The 20,693-nt window shown below is 42.8% G+C and overlaps 4 protein-coding genes across 4 annotated transcripts; all 4 read left to right on the forward strand.

Moving 5' to 3' along the window:
- The first annotated feature begins 1,837 nt into the window (after positions 1-1,837).
- Positions 1,838-3,406, forward strand: LOC119725215. The gene has a single exon (XM_038196579.1). It carries the CDS (start codon positions 1,936-1,938, stop codon positions 2,875-2,877), a length of 942 nt encoding a protein of 313 aa, XP_038052507.1. The 5' UTR covers positions 1,838-1,935; the 3' UTR covers positions 2,878-3,406.
- Positions 3,407-5,880: 2,474 nt separating this feature from the next.
- On the forward strand, positions 5,881-8,647 carry LOC119724909 (branched-chain-amino-acid aminotransferase-like protein 1). Its single transcript, XM_038196215.1, has 2 exons — positions 5,881-6,028; positions 6,537-8,647. The coding sequence occupies exon 2, from the start codon at positions 6,541-6,543 to the stop codon at positions 7,438-7,440; it is 900 nt and encodes a 299-aa protein (XP_038052143.1). The 5' UTR covers positions 5,881-6,028; positions 6,537-6,540; the 3' UTR covers positions 7,441-8,647.
- A 444-nt stretch (positions 8,648-9,091) lies between these two features.
- LOC119725216 (cathepsin B-like) lies at positions 9,092-15,303 on the forward strand. Its single transcript, XM_038196580.1, has 8 exons — positions 9,092-9,181; positions 10,026-10,164; positions 10,620-10,832; positions 11,210-11,325; positions 12,444-12,676; positions 13,425-13,538; positions 14,167-14,295; positions 14,662-15,303. The coding sequence occupies exons 2-8, from the start codon at positions 10,027-10,029 to the stop codon at positions 14,739-14,741; spliced, it is 1,023 nt and encodes a 340-aa protein (XP_038052508.1). The 5' UTR covers positions 9,092-9,181; position 10,026; the 3' UTR covers positions 14,742-15,303.
- Positions 15,304-16,333: 1,030 nt separating this feature from the next.
- On the forward strand, positions 16,334-20,643 carry LOC119724088 (cathepsin B-like). Its single transcript, XM_038194997.1, has 7 exons — positions 16,334-16,471; positions 17,155-17,367; positions 17,788-17,903; positions 18,153-18,382; positions 18,677-18,790; positions 19,546-19,674; positions 20,343-20,643. Exons 1-7 carry the CDS (start codon positions 16,334-16,336, stop codon positions 20,426-20,428), a joined length of 1,026 nt encoding a protein of 341 aa, XP_038050925.1. The 3' UTR covers positions 20,429-20,643.
- Positions 20,644-20,693: the final 50 nt, after the last annotated feature.

A 20,693-nucleotide genomic window follows, 5' to 3' on the forward strand; every position in this document is an offset into this window, starting at 1 on the left:
CAACATATTCTCGATTTATCAGTTTTAAAGGGGGGGGGGCAGGGACATTCCCCCCCCCCATTAAATTAGCGCCCCCTTGCCCCCTCCCCATTAAATTAGCGCCCCCTTGCCCCCCCCCCCCCCCCGCGACGCCGATGAATGAGCGTGAAAACACGTAATTGCTCAAAACATTGGAAATAACAACACCAATTGCATGACAAAATTCCCTTTCTTGCCCGACAGTATCGAATCAGGATACAAGCAAGTGCCCATCCCAGGGTTTACTATTGGAAACGAATCAAGTAAGCCCCTGGGACGAGGTTGCACAATACCGGTTCTTATGCGTACATGTATGATACTTTGGTTGCTTATTCCGGTGTACTTTTGGCCGTGCTCAGCACGATAGAAAAAAAATGATGAATACCATGTGACTCGCTCTCGGCCAATCAAGATACAGAATCTGTGGGTGTAAATAGGTCATATTCACCTGAATAAAATCGCCTTTCATTTATATTATATCAAAGTCAGACTCGATCCATATGGCAATTGAAATGATGTAAAACTCTCTGTCCAAGATTAATTTTGATATACAGTTTTGCTCATCATGTTATTGATAATTTATTTAATTTTGCCGCACGTCTCAGAAGAATATTTGACACAAATACATATTTTCAAAAATTGGCTGGCTGACGTGAATTAACGACTGTTTCACGAACGATTAAAATGATTCACAAACAGCCGTCGTAAATTCTGTTATCATCCTCGTCCAAGATGTTTGGATTTTGAAACGTTGCCCATCTACACCAAGTTTTGTAAAATCGTAGTGCACAGCGCTGCGCAACACTTGAAATTAAGTCGGTCGCATGACACAACTAGAATGATAAAGCAGTATTTCAAACCGTACAATCAGCAGGTAAATAATTGTTATCAGTGTGTCGAGTTCAAAGTCGAAAGAGGTGAAGAGTGAAGAATGGCTTACTCATGTAAAAGTCCAATGTTCACGACAATGAATTGAAATTGATGGTTGAAACCATGGAGATGATAAAATAGTTCCATCATGTTGAAACTGCAGAGGTGTACAAAAAAGACCGTGTACCACAATCAACGTGAATACAACACCCGAACAAGCAGATTTCATTCGCTGTGCTTTTTTTTTTGTCCAAATCAACTTTTTGGTTTGCAAAGAATTTTCATTCAACAACGGGAGGACAAGGTATGTGTTCTTGATTAGCTTTGTAATTTTTTTCTCTTTCAAAGGACCGTAACGTTAGGCTATTTGTCCGAGCATGGAGCTAAACAAATGAGCACAGAGCTATGGTCCGAGAATAAACTTGGACCTTATTCTTACGCCCTTCCTATTATTGGGACACACGATCAGGGCGATAGTAGGGTCCATATTATTAGACTATTATGACCGTCATCGTTTTACTTAACTACTGTTTATCGACCCTACAAAAACATCAAATTTCACTCTCAAAATGGCCACAAAATGCAGATACGCCACCTGAGATATGGGCCTATACATGAAACAGAGATAAGGATTAAGATCGAGGCACTAAGGTGTACAGTGTGTACAAAAAATGATACATTTAGAGACAAAACTATTAAAAATAATAGCTCCTATTTTGTTTAATAATAACTCATATACGCTTAAAGAATGATTATTTCTCAACACAATGCTGTTTTTCCTATCTCATTTGGACACCTACATCCAGAGATATAGACGGTTAATCGAAAGGGATGTTAGGTCAATGTGGTCCAAGTTGCAGCAAAGCGAATAAAAGGAGATTAACTTGTGAGAAATCCTTCTGTTGGACAACCTACCTGTTGCCCTTTTCAATCAATAATGAGTTGGAACAACCTCAACTATGCTCCAATGATTATGTAAACGAGTTACATAATCATGTAGATTCCAACTAAATATTCAAAGGTCTTTTATTTTCCGTTTGCAAACTTATGGTTGACATATTTTCCTCTAGGAAGATGGCAACTTCTGAGAAGGCCCCCTCGTCTGAACAGCAGGTCCGACTCATAACATGGTACATACCCCGCTCTACTTCCACCGTTCTGTCCAGATGCCTTAGCTCCGTCGTAGACACGAAGGTTTTCCTGGAAATGTTTGGAAACGTCTCGCTACTGCATGCGGAGAAAACAGAAGACGGAGCACCTAACGTCTCTAAAACCGAGCAGGGCTTGAACGCATTCATGGAGGAAGCCTCGAAGGTGACAGGCATATCGGCAGGGATTGATGCGTCCCAGGGCACCTACCAATGGGTCAAGGAGCAATTTGAAGAAGCCCATCCTGGCAAGAGGTTCATCTTCGCCAAGGATGTAGCATATGCCATCACGGGCCACCTGGAGTGCATCCCAAAGGGTTACCGTCACCTCTTCCTCATCCGTCACCCCCTTAAAGTCTTCGTGTCTATGAAGAAGTTGCTCCTGCAGTCATTGAAGGATGTGTCTCCGGAGGAGGTACGCCTAGATGAGATGCCTCTGAACTACCTCCCGAAAGGTTTCGGCTACAAGGAGACCTTGGAGCTGTTTGAGCACATCAAGAAGGAGATCGACCCAGAAGCGATGATCGTCGACTCTGATGACCTTCTTCAAGATCCTAAAGGAATCCTGTCAGCAGTCCTCAAAGACATCGGGCTGCCCTTTGATGAGAAGATGCTACACTGGGAGTCTGGGGATACAGTCAACAAGGATTGGGTCATACCTCGTGAGATGTTACAAGCAAACACTATGGCAAATTTCTACAAGAATGCACTGGATAGTACCAGCTTTCTGAAGCCAAAGGCTCTTCCGGATCGCGCATCCATTGCCCCTGACATCCTTCGTGTAGTAGATGCCTCCATGCCGTACTACGAGAAAATGTACAGCCAGCGCTTATCGGCATAGTCTTTGATAATGACGAAGGGGCCTTTTAAGAGATAACAACACAATAAGCCCAGAGCTGATCCCACAGCTCATACTAAATTGTATTCACTTGATGCAGAATGATTAAGAAGTTTGTATAGTACAAGCTGAAGCACTAAAGTAACGATGATTGTACTTCTTATGGGAAGCGTCTTTTAGGAGGCACCGTATTTGGAACATTGCCCAACTTCTTTTATGAATGTATAACGTGCGGTGTATGTACACGCGAAATCGTCCTTTTCCAGTCTGTACACGGCAAAGTGTGAGTATCGTGTAGATCGATTTGTGCACGAAAACTAACCTTTTTACTTAGGAAGACCAGATTTTGTAATTGATGTACACTCATTTCATTGTGTATATCCCTGTCACTATAATGGTGAAAGTTTCAGTTTTTAGTATGTCACTAAAAGGAGTGATGTAGAGGTGAATTTGTACCATCTTAATCCGAAAAGTTTCACGTGCTGATCATGTAGCTCTAAACTGTTTCGCGTTTACTTGGCGGCTGCTTTATGTTTTACATTTGCGTTTCGATCTTTGCCTCGAATACCGTACTTCGTAGGTATATGTGTCTAGTGTATTCTGGAAGGCAGAGACTACACAATCGTAGACTGACCTGATGTTCGGGGAACTTTATAGCAGTTAGAACTTACACTTGGAACTAAGAGCTTTAAAGTAGCTAAAAATGTACACTTGGAATTAAGAATTTTATAGCAGCTACAACTTTACACTTAGAATTAAGAACGTTTTAGCAGTTAGAACTTACACTTGGAATTAAGAACTGTAATAGCAGCTATAATTACGTTACACGTGGAATTAAGAACTTTATAGCAGCTAGAACTTTACACTTGGAATTAAGAACTTTATAGCAGCTAGAACTTTACACTTGGAATTAAGAAATCTACAGCAGCTTGAACTTTACACTTGGAATTAAGAAATCTACAGCAGCTTGAACTTTACACTTGGAATTAAGAACGTTATAGCAGCAAGAACTTTACACTTGGAATTAAGAAATGTTTAGCAGCTAGAACTTTACGCTTGGAATTAAGAACGTTATAGCAGCTAGAACTTTACACTTGAAATTAAGAACGTTATAGCAGCTAGAACTTTACACTTGGAATTAAGAACTTTATAGCAGCCAGAGCTTTACACTTGGAATTAAGAACTGTATAGCAGCTAGAACCGTATAGAAACTTTAACTATTAGAAAACAAAACTATTTGAAACTTTACTTTATAACTTCACAAAAAAATTGCTTTATAAACTTAGATATTCGACTTAGATCTTGCAGAGATTGAATCTTGTTTATCATATTTTTACACTAGTTTTGTGAGCCTAAATTTAGATTTAATGTCAATAGCCAGAAATATTGTAAAGTCTTTGTGAATTAACAAGTACCAGAATATAATAGCTGGTGACGTTCGTAAAAAAACCCAGAAACTTTAATCACGATTAACATTGTTTTCGCTCGGTTGAAGAAACGTATCAAAAGTTTTGCTTTTGGTTGCGTTGGTGATGTACACCGACCAATCGTGGCTAATTAGTTTGTTTACTACGTATGCAGGCGGTGAAATCAGGTCTAGGTCACCGCGTGATCGTTATATGATTATTCATTACTTCGAAACCACTGCGCGCTGTAATGGACCGATCCAGTAAATAAGCCACCGCCCCATGGTGTTCTGACCAATCACAGCCGTGATTTATGTCCGACGTGCGTGCACAAAAGTCCGACATGCGTGCACGCGCGTATGATGCGCGCGGCAGGAAAATGCAGCGTGGCATTGGAGAGGAGCACGTGTTAATTAGCCCACGTGCGCACTGGGCGGAGCTTACTGGATCGGTCCATTGGCTGCATGTAAATGAAGTGATGATATCATAGCTCATTAACTTTTGTCACCTAGCCCGTGCGTAGTTATTGTAATGCTCGATCCATAGGTCAAGGCAGTGAAATTATGAACACTCTGCTCAAGAATAATTTTGATATGCAGTTTTGCTCATGAATATGTTATTGCTAATTTAGCGAATTTTACCGCACGACTCCGGAGAAGATTGGACAAACATCAACCTCGTCCCCAGTGCTTACTTTATTTCCAACCGCGTTTCCAATAGTAAACCCTGGATAGGAAACTTTCTTACTGTATCCTGATTGGATACCGCAATTGGCTAGTAATGAATTTTTATCGTGTACTTGGTGCTATATTATTCACAACGTGCAGTACGTGTTTTCGCGATCATTCATCCACGCCTTCTCGAAAATACTAATTTCCTTTCCAGTTTGTTCATATTAAAATGAAATGTGATACTGCATGTTGTCTCGATAAGATCGTAACAGTTTAATTTAAAAAATCGTATTTTCGTAACTCACGCCGTGCTCGTGCTGCGACGAATTGACTCTGTTTTTACCCCAGACACCGCATACAAAAACAAACGCTAATGTAAAGCATATCCAAGGCACCACACTATTCCTCATTTGCATACGTGTGCAAAAATCTTGCACATGCAAATGATCCAATACCAGGGTGAGAGAGCAGGTAGTGATGGGCGCGTACTGTTCGACACCCTGGGGACGAGGTTGGACAAACATATTTTCAAAAAGTGGCTGGATGAGGTGGTTCAAAGACTGTTTCACGAACTAACAAAATCATACACAAACAGCCGTCGTAAATGCTGTTATCATCCTCGTCCAAGATGTTTGGATTATGTGTGAAACGTTGCTCAGCTAAACGCCATGTTTCTTGCAATCGATCGTAAGTTTAGTGCGCAGTGCGCGCTGCGCCACTATAGTCTAATCGGTTGCATGACACAGCTCGAATGATAAAGCAGTGTTTTAAACGGTTAACTCAACAGGTAAATTGTTATCAGTGTGTCGAGTTCAAAGTCGAAAGAGGTTTTTTATCGAGTGAAGACTTACTTTGACCAATGTCAAAGTCCAATGTCCACGACAGTGAATACAGATTGATGGTGATAATAAAATGGAGATTATGAAATAGTTATTGAAACTGAGTCGTGCAAAAACCATAAAGGCTGTGTGCCACAATCAAGTGTGAATTAACAGCCAGATTTCATTTGCTGTGCTTTTTCGGTTCAAATCAACTTTTGGTTTGCAAAGAAGTTTCATTCAACAACGGGAGGACAAGGTAATACATGTTCGTGAGTAACTTTGTAAAATGTTTCTCTTTCAAAGGACCGTAACGTTATACTTTTGTCCGAGTAACTCGGACCTTACTTGTTGCCCTTCTTAATATTAAGACATACGATCTGGCGTATGCTTAACGATAACGACCCTACAACAACTTCAGATCTCACCCTCAAAACGACCGCAAAATTAGGATACGCTAATTTAACTGTACAACGTTTGTTTTCGCGCGCCGTGACCACAACAACAGCGACATGCGCTAGAGGGAGCCCTCAGAATTGAACGGTAAAATTTCACTTTTTACCCAGTCGTATATTAAGTAAACCTTAGTACCTCGATCTGAATTCCCGATCTCTGCTTGTTTCAAGGATACAGGAGCCAAGTTTACCAAATCAATTTCCTACTTTGGAACTTAGGAAGAACATGTTGGGGTCCCGTGCCTCGTCCTACTTGTTCGCTTGTGTTTTATTTTCCGTTTGCGATTTTATGGTTGACATGTTTGCATCTAGGAAGATGGCAACTTTTGAGAAGGCCCCCTCGCCTGAACAGCAGGTCCGACTTATAACATGGTACATACCCCGCTCTACCTCCACCGTTCTGTCCAAGTGCCTTGGCTCCGTCGAAGACACGAAGGTTTTCCTGGGAATGTTTGGAAACGCCATGCAACATGATGCGGAGAAGACAGAAGACGGAGCGGTTAACGTCTCTGAAATCGGGCAGAGGTTAAACGCATTCTTTGAGGTGACTGACGTATCGGGGATTGATGCGTCTCAGTTTACATACCAGCGGATCAAGGAGCAATTGGAGGAAGCCCATCCTGAGAAGAGGTTCATCTTCGCCAAAGACATAGCATTTGCAATCACGGGCCACCCGGAGTTCATCCCGAGAGGTTACCGTCACCTCTTCCTCATCCGTCACCCCCTTAAAGTCTTCGTGTCTATAAAGAAGGTGCTCATGCAGATAGTGAAGGATGTGTCTCCGGAGGAGTTACGCATAGATGAGCTGCCTCCGAACTTCCTCCCGAAAGGTTTCGGCTACAAGGAGACCTTCGAGCTGTTTGAGCACATCAAGAAGGAGATCGACCCAGAAGCGATGATCGTCGACTCTGATGACCTTCTCCAAGATCCTAAAGGAATCCTGTCAGCAGTCCTCAAAGACATCGGGCTGCCCTTTGATGAGAAGATGCTACACTGGGAGTCTGGTGATGCAGTCAACAAGGATTGGGTCATACCTCGTGAGGTCTTACAAGCGGACACTAAGGTAAATTTCTACAAGAAGGCACTGGACAGTACCTGCTTTCAGAAGCCCAATGCTCTTCCAGATCGCGCGTCCATTTCCCCTGACATCCTTCGTGTAGTAGATGCCTCCATGCCGTACTACGAGAAGATGTACAGCCAGCGCTTATCGCCATAGTCTTTGATAATTATGAAGGGGCCTTAAAGAGATTACAACACAATAAGCCCAAAGCTGATCCCACAGCTCATACTAAGTTGTATTCACTTGATTCAGAATAATTTTAAGAAGTTCGTATAGTACAAGCTGTAGCACTAACGTAATAATTTGTGCTTATGTAGGGAAGCGTCTTTTAGGAGGCACCGTATTTGGAACTTCTTAGTAGGTATATTCTGGTACTACAGAGTCCACACAGTCGTACACTGACCTGAGGTTCGGGGAACTTTATAGCATTTAGAACTTACACTTGGAATTAAGAACTTTATAGCAGTTAAAACTTTACACTTGGAATTAAGAACTTTAAAGCAGCTACTTCTTTACACTTAAGCTTGAGAACTTTATAGCGGTTAGAACTAATTACACTTGGAATTAAGAACCTAATAGCAGATAGAATTTACACTTGGAATTAAGAACTATAGCATCTAGAACCTTACACTTGGAATTAAGAACTTTATAGCAGTTAGAACTTTACGTTTGGAATTAGGAACTAAATGGCAGCTAGAACTTTATAGAAGCTTTAACTTTTGGACTACTAAAAACTATTTGACACTTTACTTTTTAACTTTATAAGAAATTTACTTCACAAACTCAGAAATTCGACTTCGAGCTTGTTGAGATTGAATCTTGTTTATGTAGCACTGTGAGCCTAAATTGAGATTTATGTCAAAAACCAGAAAAATTGTAATTTCTCGGTGAATTAACAAGTACAAGAGAACAGGAGATCACATGTCAACAGAACTGGTGTCGTTCGGAAAAAATGAAACTTTATACACGATCAACACTGTTTTGTTTTCGCTCGGTTGAGAAAACGTGTCAAGAGTTTTGTTAAAAGACAAACGGATTTATCAGAATTGTCCTCGACAGGATGTCAGAGGTGCAAAAGTTCTGTCAACTTTTTCTGATTCATCTATATGTCACAAATGGCCTCCCTTATGAAATGGTCAGAACTTATTATTTGATAGGATCATTTGCATTTACCCCTAAATTTGATAGGATCATTTGCATTTACCCCTAAAGTGACCAACCAATTACCAAAAAGCTTAGAGCATACTTGGAATAAAGATTGTCTCAGGTACTAAACACTCTGTAAAATCAAGAAATGTAGGTGATTTCCAACGATCAGTCAATTGACTGATTTTTTTTGGAAATAAAGAGTGATATCGACGAAAGCGTGTTTCGTGATCGAAATGTTGTGCGTGGTTTTTCACTTTTTTTCTCGAAAAGTGTAATGTCCACTGAGCTAGCTGAAACTTTAAAAGCTAAGTCATAGGTTTTGAACATTTTTCTTTGGATTTTGAGTGGTGTTATTGGAAATGAACACAATCCATAAAAAACAAATGATATGCAACCCCATTGTGAACCCCCAAAATTTAACATTTATGGGTATGGTGTGCTGTGATATGCCCGTTGAACGTATTTGAGTCCATCGTACCAATAAAGTTTCAGACTCGTACGATTCAAAATAAACACAAAACATGTTTACAGAAGCACTATCATCATTATTTTTGTAGAAATTTATTATGGAATTTGAACTTCTAGAAAGGTCAAGGGCTTATTATATAAAAGAAATAGCGTGATTTTTGGGGAGTACTTTTATTTGTGTAGTGAACGGAGTCCAGAGCAACGTTAATAGTCGGTGCAAATAAACCTGGCTGTTTGTGAAAAACTCGTCTGTGAAAACTGACGTTCAAGGCACTGAAAGGTAAGTTTGTACGTGTTCTACATAACCTTCGAGGAGCGACACACAAAGGGAGAACAACAGTTAATTCCTTTCAGTCCTCTTAGTTGTGTCTTTTGTTGGAAACGGTCCTCTGTAGTAAGTTTGTGTGCTTAGTCTATGGGAGAGTGTTATAATACAGGGACAGAGAGCAACACAAAGAATAGTCCTCGAGAGTATAGTAATTAAAACACGACTGCGTGCGGAATGATGTGCCACGTGAACCAAAGACAACCGAGCACGTTTATCACTGTATACTCACGGAGGCCCCCTTCTATGGCGAAAGCATTGTGCTAGCTATTGTTCAGATAATCCGCCATGGGGCAGTTGCTTTGTACAGTAGCTAACACAATGCTTTCGCCATTAAAGAGGGCCTCTGTGAATTTATTCACGGAATTGTCTAGAAGATTTGACAGACGTGTGACAGCACCATCCAAAACTACAACGGGTTTTTTTTCCTCGTAAAGCTTTCAATGTTGAACGAAGGTATTGACGAGTGGGGTTTGAGCTTGCGACCTCCGGATTGCCGTTCCGGTGCTCTACCAACTGAGCTATCCATGTTTGATTTTGTCAAGGTTTTTGTTCATGGGGCGCCAGTCAGAAGCCATGAACCTGTTTATGCCATGTAGCCAGGGATCACGCCCAAAGACAGCAATATGCTGCAAACCTAGAAAATAGCAAACAGAAATCACTCAGTGTTTTAAGAACATTAAGGTCTGATTGTTGTATCTTGTATTTGTATCACTGCCTAATAGCAACCTGAACCGGAGTACCACGTGACTTTATGGACCCAATAAGCAACTTCAGAATTGTGTAATCTTGCTTTTAGAATGAAGTACCTACTTATATGCGCATTCGGTCTCGTGACCGTGGCGTCAGCTTTGCCCCTGACGTCACTTCAGCAAGATTTCGTCGAGTATTCTGCAGATCTTATCAACCGGATTAACGCCATGAACACGAGTTGGAAGGTAAAGACTTTTTAATGTGGCACGCACACATACACGCTTAATGTTTTCAATTGTTTACGTCATGTTTAAGCTAAAGCACGCATGCTCAGTATGACGCAAACAATGGCGAAAGGACCGGTGTGTTTGCTGCCACCAACGTCTCAAAAGTCCCCAACAGAAGATTTTTTACTGGTCCCCGCGGGCCAGCCTATCCTCTTTGTACCTATCTCACTGACCAACTCCCTCATAGGTTCTTTATAATTGTCTATGAACTCACTGATGCACGAACTGACTGTCACGTGTGAGCTGGGCAGTATAGGAGTACCCTGTGACGATCATGAATGGGCTAAATCCGGCTCATTGTGTAGACCAGATGCTTGAAAAGCCATTCAGAATCAATATAAAATTATGTGCGCTCTGTGACCAGCTTTAATAGGCTTGCCTTGTTTTGTTTTGTTGCCACCAACTTTATGTAGGCAGGACCGAATTTTGCCGGTGAGACCGTCGGGTCAGTGCTGAGTCGTTTTGGCCCGGTCGGGGCAGAGTTTTCACCGGCGGAGGAGAAGCCAGTGCTCCCGGTAACTGACGATGATACCGACATACCGACGGAGTTTGACGCCCGTACCAAGTGGCCCCAGTGCCCCTCCATCGGCCGTATCACCGACCAAGGGCGCTGCAATGCATACTGGGTAGGTTTATTATCCAACACGTGGTCTGTTACCCTCCCTCACAGTCATGTACACATCCTTGTGCGGAGAGAGGCAATTGTATAGAACGTGTAAACTGTCTTGCCCAAGAACACAAGCACCATGTTCCCTGTCGGGGATCGACCCACATACCTTCGCAAATGAGTCAGACATCATAACCACTTGATCACAGAAACCCAATTGCTATTAAAGTCATTTTTTCTTAAGCGTGCAAATTAACAAAATTGGTAGCTAGAGGTTCAACCCCGATGTACCCGGTAAAACCTCATAAAACCTCATGAAACTCCGAGCTTTAAACCTCGAGTTACCACCTGTTTAACTTCGCATTCTCTCCTCATCTCCCTGTGATTTCCCGCCAGGCTTTTGCTGCTGTCGAGGTGATCAACGACAGATACTGCATCTCTCAGGGCGTGCACGTCAACATATCGGTGGAGGACGCCTTGACCTGCAATCCGTACATCGTTCCAAATCGTGGGTAAAGTAAAAACGTCCTTGGATCAAGCTTTACGTTTCTGGAACCCTCGCGCCCGCCTAACATGTTTGGTTCGACGCAATTCTGGAAAGTCAGTTTGAAATGGATGTACTATTGTTACGTCAGTCCGGTGTGGTGGGACATTTGGAGTCTGGTTATAATGCGTTTGCTTTTATGGTGAACATAATCTGGAAAGTGTTATAGGTCACGTGTGAGGTTTCGAGTCCAAGTATACCAAATTTCATAGGAGTCCAAATTTATGGCACCCGTCTACCACAACCTTAGAGACTCTTTGGTTATTTTGCGCATACCCTGTAGTGATGAAGGTACATTGGCAAACACGTGTGAGGGTTTACCCGGAATCTGGATCATATTTTGACCCGATACCATAAAAAAAATCACTTTTGCCAAGGTTATCACGTCGAAATGACCTGGACAATGATCCACAGAAGTGTCACCTTGACCCAGATAAGCGTTATTCTGATCTTGATCGACAGTACATGGATCAGGTAAAATATGACTCGGATTCCAGGTCCAACATAACCTGAGACGTTTCAGGCTCAAAATGATACTTTCATGAAGGTTACCTGGTCAAGATGACTCGGAAAACGATCCAGAGAAGTGAGAAGTGACATTCTGACCCGAAAAGGTGGCGTTTTAACTTTGCATCAATTTAAATATGACTCGGATTCCGGGTCCAATAATAACCTGACACGTTTCAGGGTCAAAATGAAACGTTTATTGAGGTTACCTGCTCAAAATGACTCGAGAAATGATCTAACGGGCGTGAAAAGTGGGCTTTTGACCCAAAATGGTGTCAGTGACTCTCATGGTATCAGATCAAACATGACTCGGATTCGGGGTCCAATATAAGCTGACACGTTTCATGGCCAAAATGACACTTTTATCGAGGTTACCATGTCCAAAATGACTCGGAAAATGATCCAGAGAAGTGAGGAGTGACATTCTGACCCGAAAAAGTGTCATATTGACTTGAAAGTATCAGGTCAAATATGACTCAGGTTCGGGTCCAATATGACCCGAGGCGTTTAAAAGAGTGTACAGCATAACCAATTAACCCCAAGTTGAATTTCCCATTGTCTTTTGTTGGTCTTGTGAAGTTGTCAAGCAGCGAGCAGCCCGTATTTGGTCCTGAAAACGTGGGCGGAGAATGGACTAGTCACCGGCGGGGCTTACGACAGCAACGCGGGCTGCCGTCCCTACCCGTACAAACCCTGCACTCACTACGAGAATGGGACGTACAGCCCTTGTCAGCGGCCGCCGGAGTTCACCTTTTGCAACAAGAGCTGCCGGGCTGGTTATCCGAATGACTACGAGCAGGACAAACACTATGGTGAGATCACCTTTAATCGTTCGATCCATTAAGCTCCGCCCCATGGTGATTTGACCAATCACAGCTGTTATTGATGTTGTGGTTGCCCAACGTGCGCAGTGGGCGGAGATTAATTAATCGAATGAAGGGTTTTATCAACCTTGTCCCCAGGGCTTACTTTATTTTCAACCTCGTTTCCAAGAGTAAGCTCTGGAATGGAAACTTGCTTCCTGTATCCTGATTCGATATCGCAATTAGCATGAAACTTGAATTGTATCGTGTACTTGGTGTGTTACGTGTATTTAATACGTGTTTCACTTTCATTGTAATTATTACTCCCGCACCTTCTCAAACATAATTCTTTTCTTTTCAATTTGCTCGTAAATTATGAAAAGTGATACTGCATATTTGCTGGATAAGATTGTAACATTTTACCTTTGAAAAAAAATCGTGTTTTCGTAATTAACGCCGCGACGAATTGATTCTGTTTTTACAACAGACACCACATACAAAAGGCAAATTAACGCTGATGTAAAGCACAGGCAGGCACCAGACTATTCCTCATTTGCATACGTTTAAAAAAATAGATATGCAAATGATCCAATACCAGGGTGAAAGAGTGGGTAGTGGTGGGAGCGTACTGCTCGACACCATGGGAACGAGGTTGAACGTTTTGTGTGCTCTGGCCATAGAGCTATATTAAATTAGCTCTATGGCTCTGGCACAAACTTGACCAGACTTAATTGCCTAATTTTTTTTTCGCATGCAGGTTCATATTATTCGGTGGCCCAATCCGAGGCGAGCATTCAGAGAGAGATCATGACAAATGGATCAGTGACGTCATACATCGTTTATTACCAGGATTTTCCCCTTTATCGTTCAGGTAATTATAATTAGTATTTTTTTTTGACAATTTATGAGGCTAGACACCTTCCGACTCTAGGGCGTTGTCTAAACAATGCATATACACCACTGATGTTTTTTTTTAAGACTGGATTGCGTACAGAAAGCCGCAAAAGAAAGTCATTTGGAGCTATCGGAGAGACCGGCTGGTGATCTACAAAGGACAAGTTGCCGTACGTCTTTATAGGCAGTTGTGATTCACTTTTGTATTAACATCGTGGTTCACCGGGGCCCAATTCAATAACACTGCTTAACAGTAAGCAAACAAGTTGTGCTTACTATAGCAGAAAATCATGCTGCTGCTTAAGCACTATTTCATGCTAACAGTTGCGCGCGCATGGATATTTTCACTGATTTAAGCAAAGTTTTCTTCTATGGGGTTAAGCGTGCTTTTGCTGTGCTTACTGCTTAACGGTCCCTATGAAATAGATGGAGGCTCGGTAAGCACGAAGTCGGCTGTTAAGCAGCGCTATGGTTTACCTTTTCTCCACCACCGCGGTCAGTGACGGTTCAACATTTTTCAAACGTCGTGGTTTACTTTTTGAGACTTTGGAAATAGAATACGAGTTGGCTTTTCTTTCCCCTTATTGACTTACTCGCATGCGCAGGTGTTTATCGGCACACATCGGATTTACTCGTCGGTAGTTATTCGCTGAAGATCCTCGGCTGGGGCGTGGAAGGCGATCAGAAATATTGGCTGTGTGCCAGCTCTTGGAACACCGAGTGCGGTGACAAAGGTAAAACAATAGACCGACCCCATTAAGCCCCGCCCCACTGCTTTGACCAATCACAGCCGTGATTTATGTCCTGAATGCGTGCACAAAAGTCTGATACGCGTGCACGCGCGTATGCCGCGCGCGGCTAGAATATGCAGCCTGGCATTGGAGAAGTGCCTTTATATAGAATTCTATATCTATGGAGATGCGCACAAGGTGTTGACCACGCGCAGTGGGCGGGGCCTATATGGGTCAATCTATTTTGAGGGCTGAGTAATCTTAAGGTGGAACCAAAAATTAGGAAATATGAGTTAGAAATATCCAACTTCGAAATATGTACATGATAAAAACAGTACTGATCAAATTGTTTTGTTTTTCTCCAAAAAGGATTTATCAAAGTTCTCCGTGGAGTGAATGAATGCCGGATCGAGGAGAGCGTAAAAGCGGGAACTCCGGTAAAGCCATGAATTTAGCGGAAATTTGCTAGCGGAACTTTTAACTGCAATTTCAAAAGACAAACATCGGAAACCTGCCATGTTTCTACCAATAACGACAGTTTAAAATTGTGAGAACTGATCAGTTAGATAATGATTATTATTATTGTTATTAAAGTGACTTTTTTTAGCGTCTCACAAAATGCTGTAGTCGACTGTAATTTGAATTTCAAAAAAAAGAAAAATCTGAAATTGGACTGCAAATAATTATTTCTCAATGGTTTTCAAAAAAGTTTTCTTAAATTTGAAGAGAAATTAAATTGAATGATTGGCTTGAAAAATTAAGCAATAATAATAATTATATTGATATAATTTACATTCATAAACACCTGAAACTGTTGACCCATTCCTATTGGTCGAGAGCCCGTCACGTGGGTGGTTTTAAACCGCTGTTTAAAACACCGCTGAGAAGTGTTTACAACCGGCCAGAATAATACAGGTGGCCCCTGAATCAGGACAATAAATTTTAGCAGTTTAACAAAATGTACGGTCCCGACTCTTAGCTCTTCAAGGGAAAAAAAACATGTATGTCTTTGGCCCCCCCCCCCAAAAAAAAAACATTTTATGGAAGTTTTAACAATACTGTGATATGCCCTTTGTACGTATTTGAGTCCATCGTACCGTACCAATAGAGTTCCAGACTCGAACGATTCAAAATAAACACGAATCCTGTTTACAGAAGCACTATCATTTTTTGTTGAAATTTATCATGGAATTTGAACTTCTAGAGGGTTAAGGGCCTAATATATAAAAGAAATAGTGTGATTATGGTGGAGATTTAGCTGTGTAGTGGACGGAGTCCAGAGCAACGTTTGCCGTTAATAGTCGGTGCAAATGAACCTGGCCCTTTTGGAAAAATTTTCTGTGAAAACTGACGTTCAAGGCACTGAAAGGTAAGTGTGCGAAATATTGTGCAACGTGAACCAAAGACCACCGAGCGCGTTATCACTGTATACTCACGGAGGCCCCCTTCCATGGCGAAAGCATTGTGTTAGCTATTGTTCAGATAATCCGCCATTGGGCAGTTGCTTTGTGCAATAGCTGGCACAATGCTTGCGCCATTAAAGGGGGCCTCTGTAAATTTATGCTCGGAATGATCTATAAAAGCTTTGAGAGTTTGACACTGATTATAAGCACCATCAAAAACCACACAGTTTTTCCCGTAAAGTTTACAAAGATGAACGATGGCACTGACGAGTGGGGTTTTAGCCTGCGACCTCCAGATTGCCGTACCTGTGCTCTACCAACTGAGCTATCCAGCCCGATGTTGGCGGTTCACAATTTTGTTTAAGTTTTTGTTCATATGGGGCGCTAGTTAGAAGCCATAAACCTGTATTTGCCTTATAGCCAGGGATCACGCCCAAAGTCACGATACTAGCAACATTAGCAATGCTAGCTGCAAACCTGCGAAAAAGCAAACATGGATCATTCAATGCTTTTGACACTTGACCTGACTTTGTGATCACACTATGTATAGTGGCCCTGCCTACAGCAACCCGAACCGGAGTACCACTTAATGGACCCCATAATCAGCACCTTCAGAATTTTGTAATCTTGCTTTTAGAATGAAGTACCTACTTATATGCGCATTCGGTCTCGTGACCGTGGCGTCAGCTTTGCCCATGACGTCACTTCAGCAAGATTTCGTCGAGTATTCTGCAGATCTTATCAACCGGATTAACGCCATGAACACAAGTTGGAAGGTAAAGACTTGACGCTTTTAATAGACCTTTATCATGCTGCCACCATTTCAGTCATGTTCCCTGTATCCAATAACAGTACTGAATGATAATGGGGTTTTTTTGCAAAAAGGAACCAGACTTTTTTTTCCTTCCAGCCTAGCCTTGGTTACGTTGATTTGAATGGGGAAAAAAAACAAGATGGCCGCAACATGCTAATTGTCCATGTGGTGCGCTCGCATACAAGCTCAATTGGAGACTTTTGAGACGTTAGTGGCAGCAAACACACCGGTCCTTTTTAATCGTTTACGCTATGTTTAAGCTAAAGCACGCATGCTCAACGGTAACGCAAACAATTAATGGCGAAAGGACCGGTGTGTTTGCTGCCACCAACGTCTCAAACGTCCCCTAACAGAAGATTTTTTTTACTGGTCCAAGCGGGCAAACCTAGAGTCCTCTTTGTACCTGACCAAACTGACCAAATCATAATGCACGGACTGACTGTCACGTGTAAGTTGGGCAGTGCTGTCGTATAGGAGTACCCTGTGACGGTCATGAATAGGCTAAATCTGGCTCATTGTGTAGACCAGATGCTATGCATGAACATACTTCTAATAGCTATTCTAAATCAGTCTATAATTCTGCGCGCTAGACGTGTGACCAGCTTTCATAGACTTGCCTTGCTTTTTTTCTTCAACTGTATGTAGGCAGGCCCGAACTTTGCCGGTGAGACCGTAGGGTCGGTGCTGAGTCGTTTTGGCCCGGTCGGGGCAGAGTTTTTACCGGCGGAGGAGAAGCCAATGCTCCCGGTTACCGACGATGATACCGACATACCGACGGAGTTTGACGCCCGTACCAAGTGGCCCCAGTGCCCCTCCATCGGCCGTATCTCCGACCAAGGGCGCTGCAATGCATACTGGGTAGGTTTATTATCCAACACGTGGTCTTTTACTCTCACATTTGCTCATTTAAACTCCTTGGCGGAAAGAGGCTGCTGAAGTTCATGTACGTATAAAATGTCTTGCCCAAGAACACAAGCACCGTGTTCCCTAGGGATCGAACCAACCTACCTTCGCACATGAGTCAAATATCATAACCATGCCACAGCAACCCACTTGCTTGAAGTCACCCGTTTCTTCAACGTGCAATTTTCAAAAGTGGTAACTCGAGGTTTATCACCGGAGGTCCCCTAGGCCTTAAAGCCCCATAAAACCTCATAAAACCTCGAGGTAACCCGCCGAGGTGAACTTCGAGATACATACGGCACCTCAAGGTAAACCTCGAGTTACCACCTGTTTAATCTCGCATTTTCTCCTCATCTCCCTGTGATTTCCCGCCAGGCTTTTACTGCTGTCGAGGTGATCAACGACAGATACTGCATCTCCCACGGCGTACACGTCAACATATCGGCGGAGGACGCCTTGACCTGCAATCCGTATATCGTTGAAAATCGTGGGTAAAGTAAATTCTTCCTTGGCGTTTCTCGAACCCTCGCCCTGAATGTATCATGTCATAATACTCGGAAAATGAACCACAGAAGTGTAATTCCTCCCGGAAAGTGTGATCTTGACGCTGAAAGTATCAAGTTGAAATAGATGACTCGGATTCTGGTTCCAATCTGAATATCTGACTCGGGACTTTTCAAAGTGTCGAGAGCAAAACCCAAATGTTAAATTTTCCGTTATCTGTTGTCCGTCTTGCCCAGTTGCCTCTACGGTAGCCCGTACATGGGCCTGAAGGCGTGGGAGGAAACTGGATTAGTCACCGGCGGGGCTTACGACAGCAACGCTGGCTGCCGTCCCTACCCGTACAAACCCTGCACTCACTACGAGAATGGGACGTACGGCCCTTGTCCGGAGCCACCGGAGAAGGTCTCCTGCGACAAGAGCTGCCGGGCTGGCTACCCGAAGGAATACGAGCAGGACAAACACTATGGTGAGGTCACCTTAATAGGCCGATACATTAAGCTCCGCCCCATGGTGTTTTGACCAATCACAGGCTTTATTCACAGCTGTGAGTGATGTTCGACGCACGCGCGCGCCTGGGACACGCAGTTTGGCATTGGAGAGGCATTGTTGCTACGTCACTGCGCATGTAGCCCACGTGCGCATGGGCGGGACTTAATTGATTGGATTAAGAATTCTGTGTGCTCGTCACTCGATGGCTCGTACTACGCGTCAGAGCACAAACTTTACTAAACTTGCATTGTCTGGGTTTTTTCGCATGCAGGTTCGTTTTATCCGGTGGCCCAATCCGAGACGAGCATTCAGAAAGAGATTATGGCAAATGGATCCGTTACGTCATACATCGTGACTTTCCAGGATTTCCCCCTTTATCGTACAGGTGAGAACTTGCTAATTAGTTTTAACAAGACTGGGTGCTTTCTGACTGTAGGGGGCGTGGTCTGAACATACATAAATTTATAGACACATTTCAGAATCAGAACGTAGCCTGACGCACCTTAGTCTATCCCCTTGCACAGCAAGGGTCTATATGTGATATGCGAGCAGACTTCGCGATTAATTATGAAAAACAAGACTGCGTCTTGACCTCCAGATTCTGACCATTCAGCGAGCGCCTTCAATATCGTGCCTTCCGATCCGAAACCCGTTGTTGTATTACAAAAGCACAGCGTCATTACTGACTATTCGACAGCTTATCTGAACGAAACGACGTCACAGTTTCTTAAGTCGACTCCGATTGGCTGTCGCGCGGGGTTGCATAAAATGTGCATGATGTTGGGATATATTAGACCACGTTCGACCGTGGCTCTGCACACGTGAATTTTTCATCAGACTAGACGCGCCTAAGCTTTTACGTTTTGTTCACTTCTGGCAATAAAACGCTGCGTCCTAAACCCGACATGTTAAGCCAACGTCACACAATTTAGGCCATCATGGAGGTGCGGTCTTTTTGTTCCATGATCTCTTATGTCTTTAATCTGGGGGGGGGGGGGACCAAGGGGTTCGATACCTAATGGCTTGTGTGCTGGGTCAATGTTGTATACCCCGAGAATATTCTTGCGTTTATCATGATAAGAAGTCTGCTCCTAATCTGGCTTCTCTTCTCCATATTAAATTATATTATCTTATGCGCAGGTGTTTATCGGCACACATCGGATAAGGTCACCGGTAGTTTTGCCCTGAAGATCCTCGGCTGGGGCGTGGAAGGCGATCAGAAATATTGGCTGTGTGCCAACTCTTGGAATACCGAATGGGGTGACAAAGGTAAAAACAATAGACCGACCCCATTAAGCCCCGCCCCACCGCTTTGACCAATCACAGCCGTGATTTATGTCCTGAATGCGTGCACAAAAGTCTATTACGCGTGCACGCGCGTATGCCGCGCGCGGCTAGAATATGCAGCCTGGCATTGGCTGTGTGCCAACTCTTGGAACACCGAATGGGGTGACAAAGGTAAAAACAATAGACTGACCCCATTAAGCCCCGCCCCACCGCTTTGACCAATCACAGCCGTGATTTATGTGCAGCACATGCGATCGGACATGCGTTTGCTCGCACACACCGCCCATTATTCGCTCGTACCTCCACCCTGCAAACAGGACGCTGTGAATTGGGCTGATGAATTTACGCTCTGATTGGATAGATTTTGCGTGACCTGTGACCTGCAAGTCATCACGGCCACGACCCTGAAAAGGTGTTAAGCATTCGTTAAGGCTGAGTCGTCACTCTTTAATATTCCCATTTCATAAATGTTTTTTTTTTCGTTGAAATGTAGAAAAATCTGTAAAACTTAAAAGCTATTATAGGGCGTGGCCTAATGGATTGATTTATTTCGAGGGTTGTAATATTTAGTCGAAACCATGCATAAAAGGAACAAAATATGCATGATAAAAAACAGTTTTGATAAACAAATTCTTTTTTTTCCCATAAAGGATTTATCAAAGTTCTCCGTGGAGTGGATGAATGCCTGATCGAGGCGAACGTACAGGCGGGAACTCCAGTAAAGCCTTCAATTTAGCTGAAACCTGATGCTAGCAGAACTGTTACCTGCAATTTTACGAGACAAACATCGGAAACGTTGTGATATTTCTATCACTATTAATTATGATAGAATTACAAAAACAAATTGTAAAGGCTTATCAGTCAGATACTATGATTATTATGATTATTATTATATTTAATTGACGTTATTTATCTTCTCACAAATATTGTAGTCGACTTTAATTTGAATTTCGAAACGAACAATCTAAAATGGGACTGCACTTATCTTTATATGGTTTTCG

This window comes from Patiria miniata, unplaced genomic scaffold (genome assembly GCF_015706575.1).
Source record: "Patiria miniata isolate m_02_andy unplaced genomic scaffold, ASM1570657v1 HiC_scaffold_18, whole genome shotgun sequence".
NCBI lineage: Eukaryota > Metazoa > Echinodermata > Asteroidea > Valvatida > Asterinidae > Patiria > Patiria miniata.

Excerpts from the sequence above, each read along its gene's own strand:
- LOC119725215 (XM_038196579.1), top strand. The coding sequence starts at position 1,936 with ATGGTTGACATATTTTCCTCTAGGAAGATGGCAACTTCTGAGAAGGCC.
- LOC119724909 (XM_038196215.1), top strand. The coding sequence starts at position 6,541 with ATGGCAACTTTTGAGAAGGCCCCCTCGCCTGAACAGCAGGTCCGACTT.
- LOC119725216 (XM_038196580.1), top strand. The coding sequence starts at position 10,027 with ATGAAGTACCTACTTATATGCGCATTCGGTCTCGTGACCGTGGCGTCA. Across the intron at positions 10,833-11,209 it reads GGCGCTGCAATGCATACTGG|GCTTTTGCTGCTGTCGAGGT; the intron begins GTAGGTTTATTA and ends ATTTCCCGCCAG. Across the intron at positions 11,326-12,443 it reads TACATCGTTCCAAATCGTGG|TTGTCAAGCAGCGAGCAGCC; the intron begins GTAAAGTAAAAA and ends GGTCTTGTGAAG.
- LOC119724088 (XM_038194997.1), top strand. The coding sequence starts at position 16,334 with ATGAAGTACCTACTTATATGCGCATTCGGTCTCGTGACCGTGGCGTCA. Across the intron at positions 16,472-17,154 it reads CCATGAACACAAGTTGGAAG|GCAGGCCCGAACTTTGCCGG; the intron begins GTAAAGACTTGA and ends AACTGTATGTAG. Across the intron at positions 17,368-17,787 it reads GGCGCTGCAATGCATACTGG|GCTTTTACTGCTGTCGAGGT; the intron begins GTAGGTTTATTA and ends ATTTCCCGCCAG.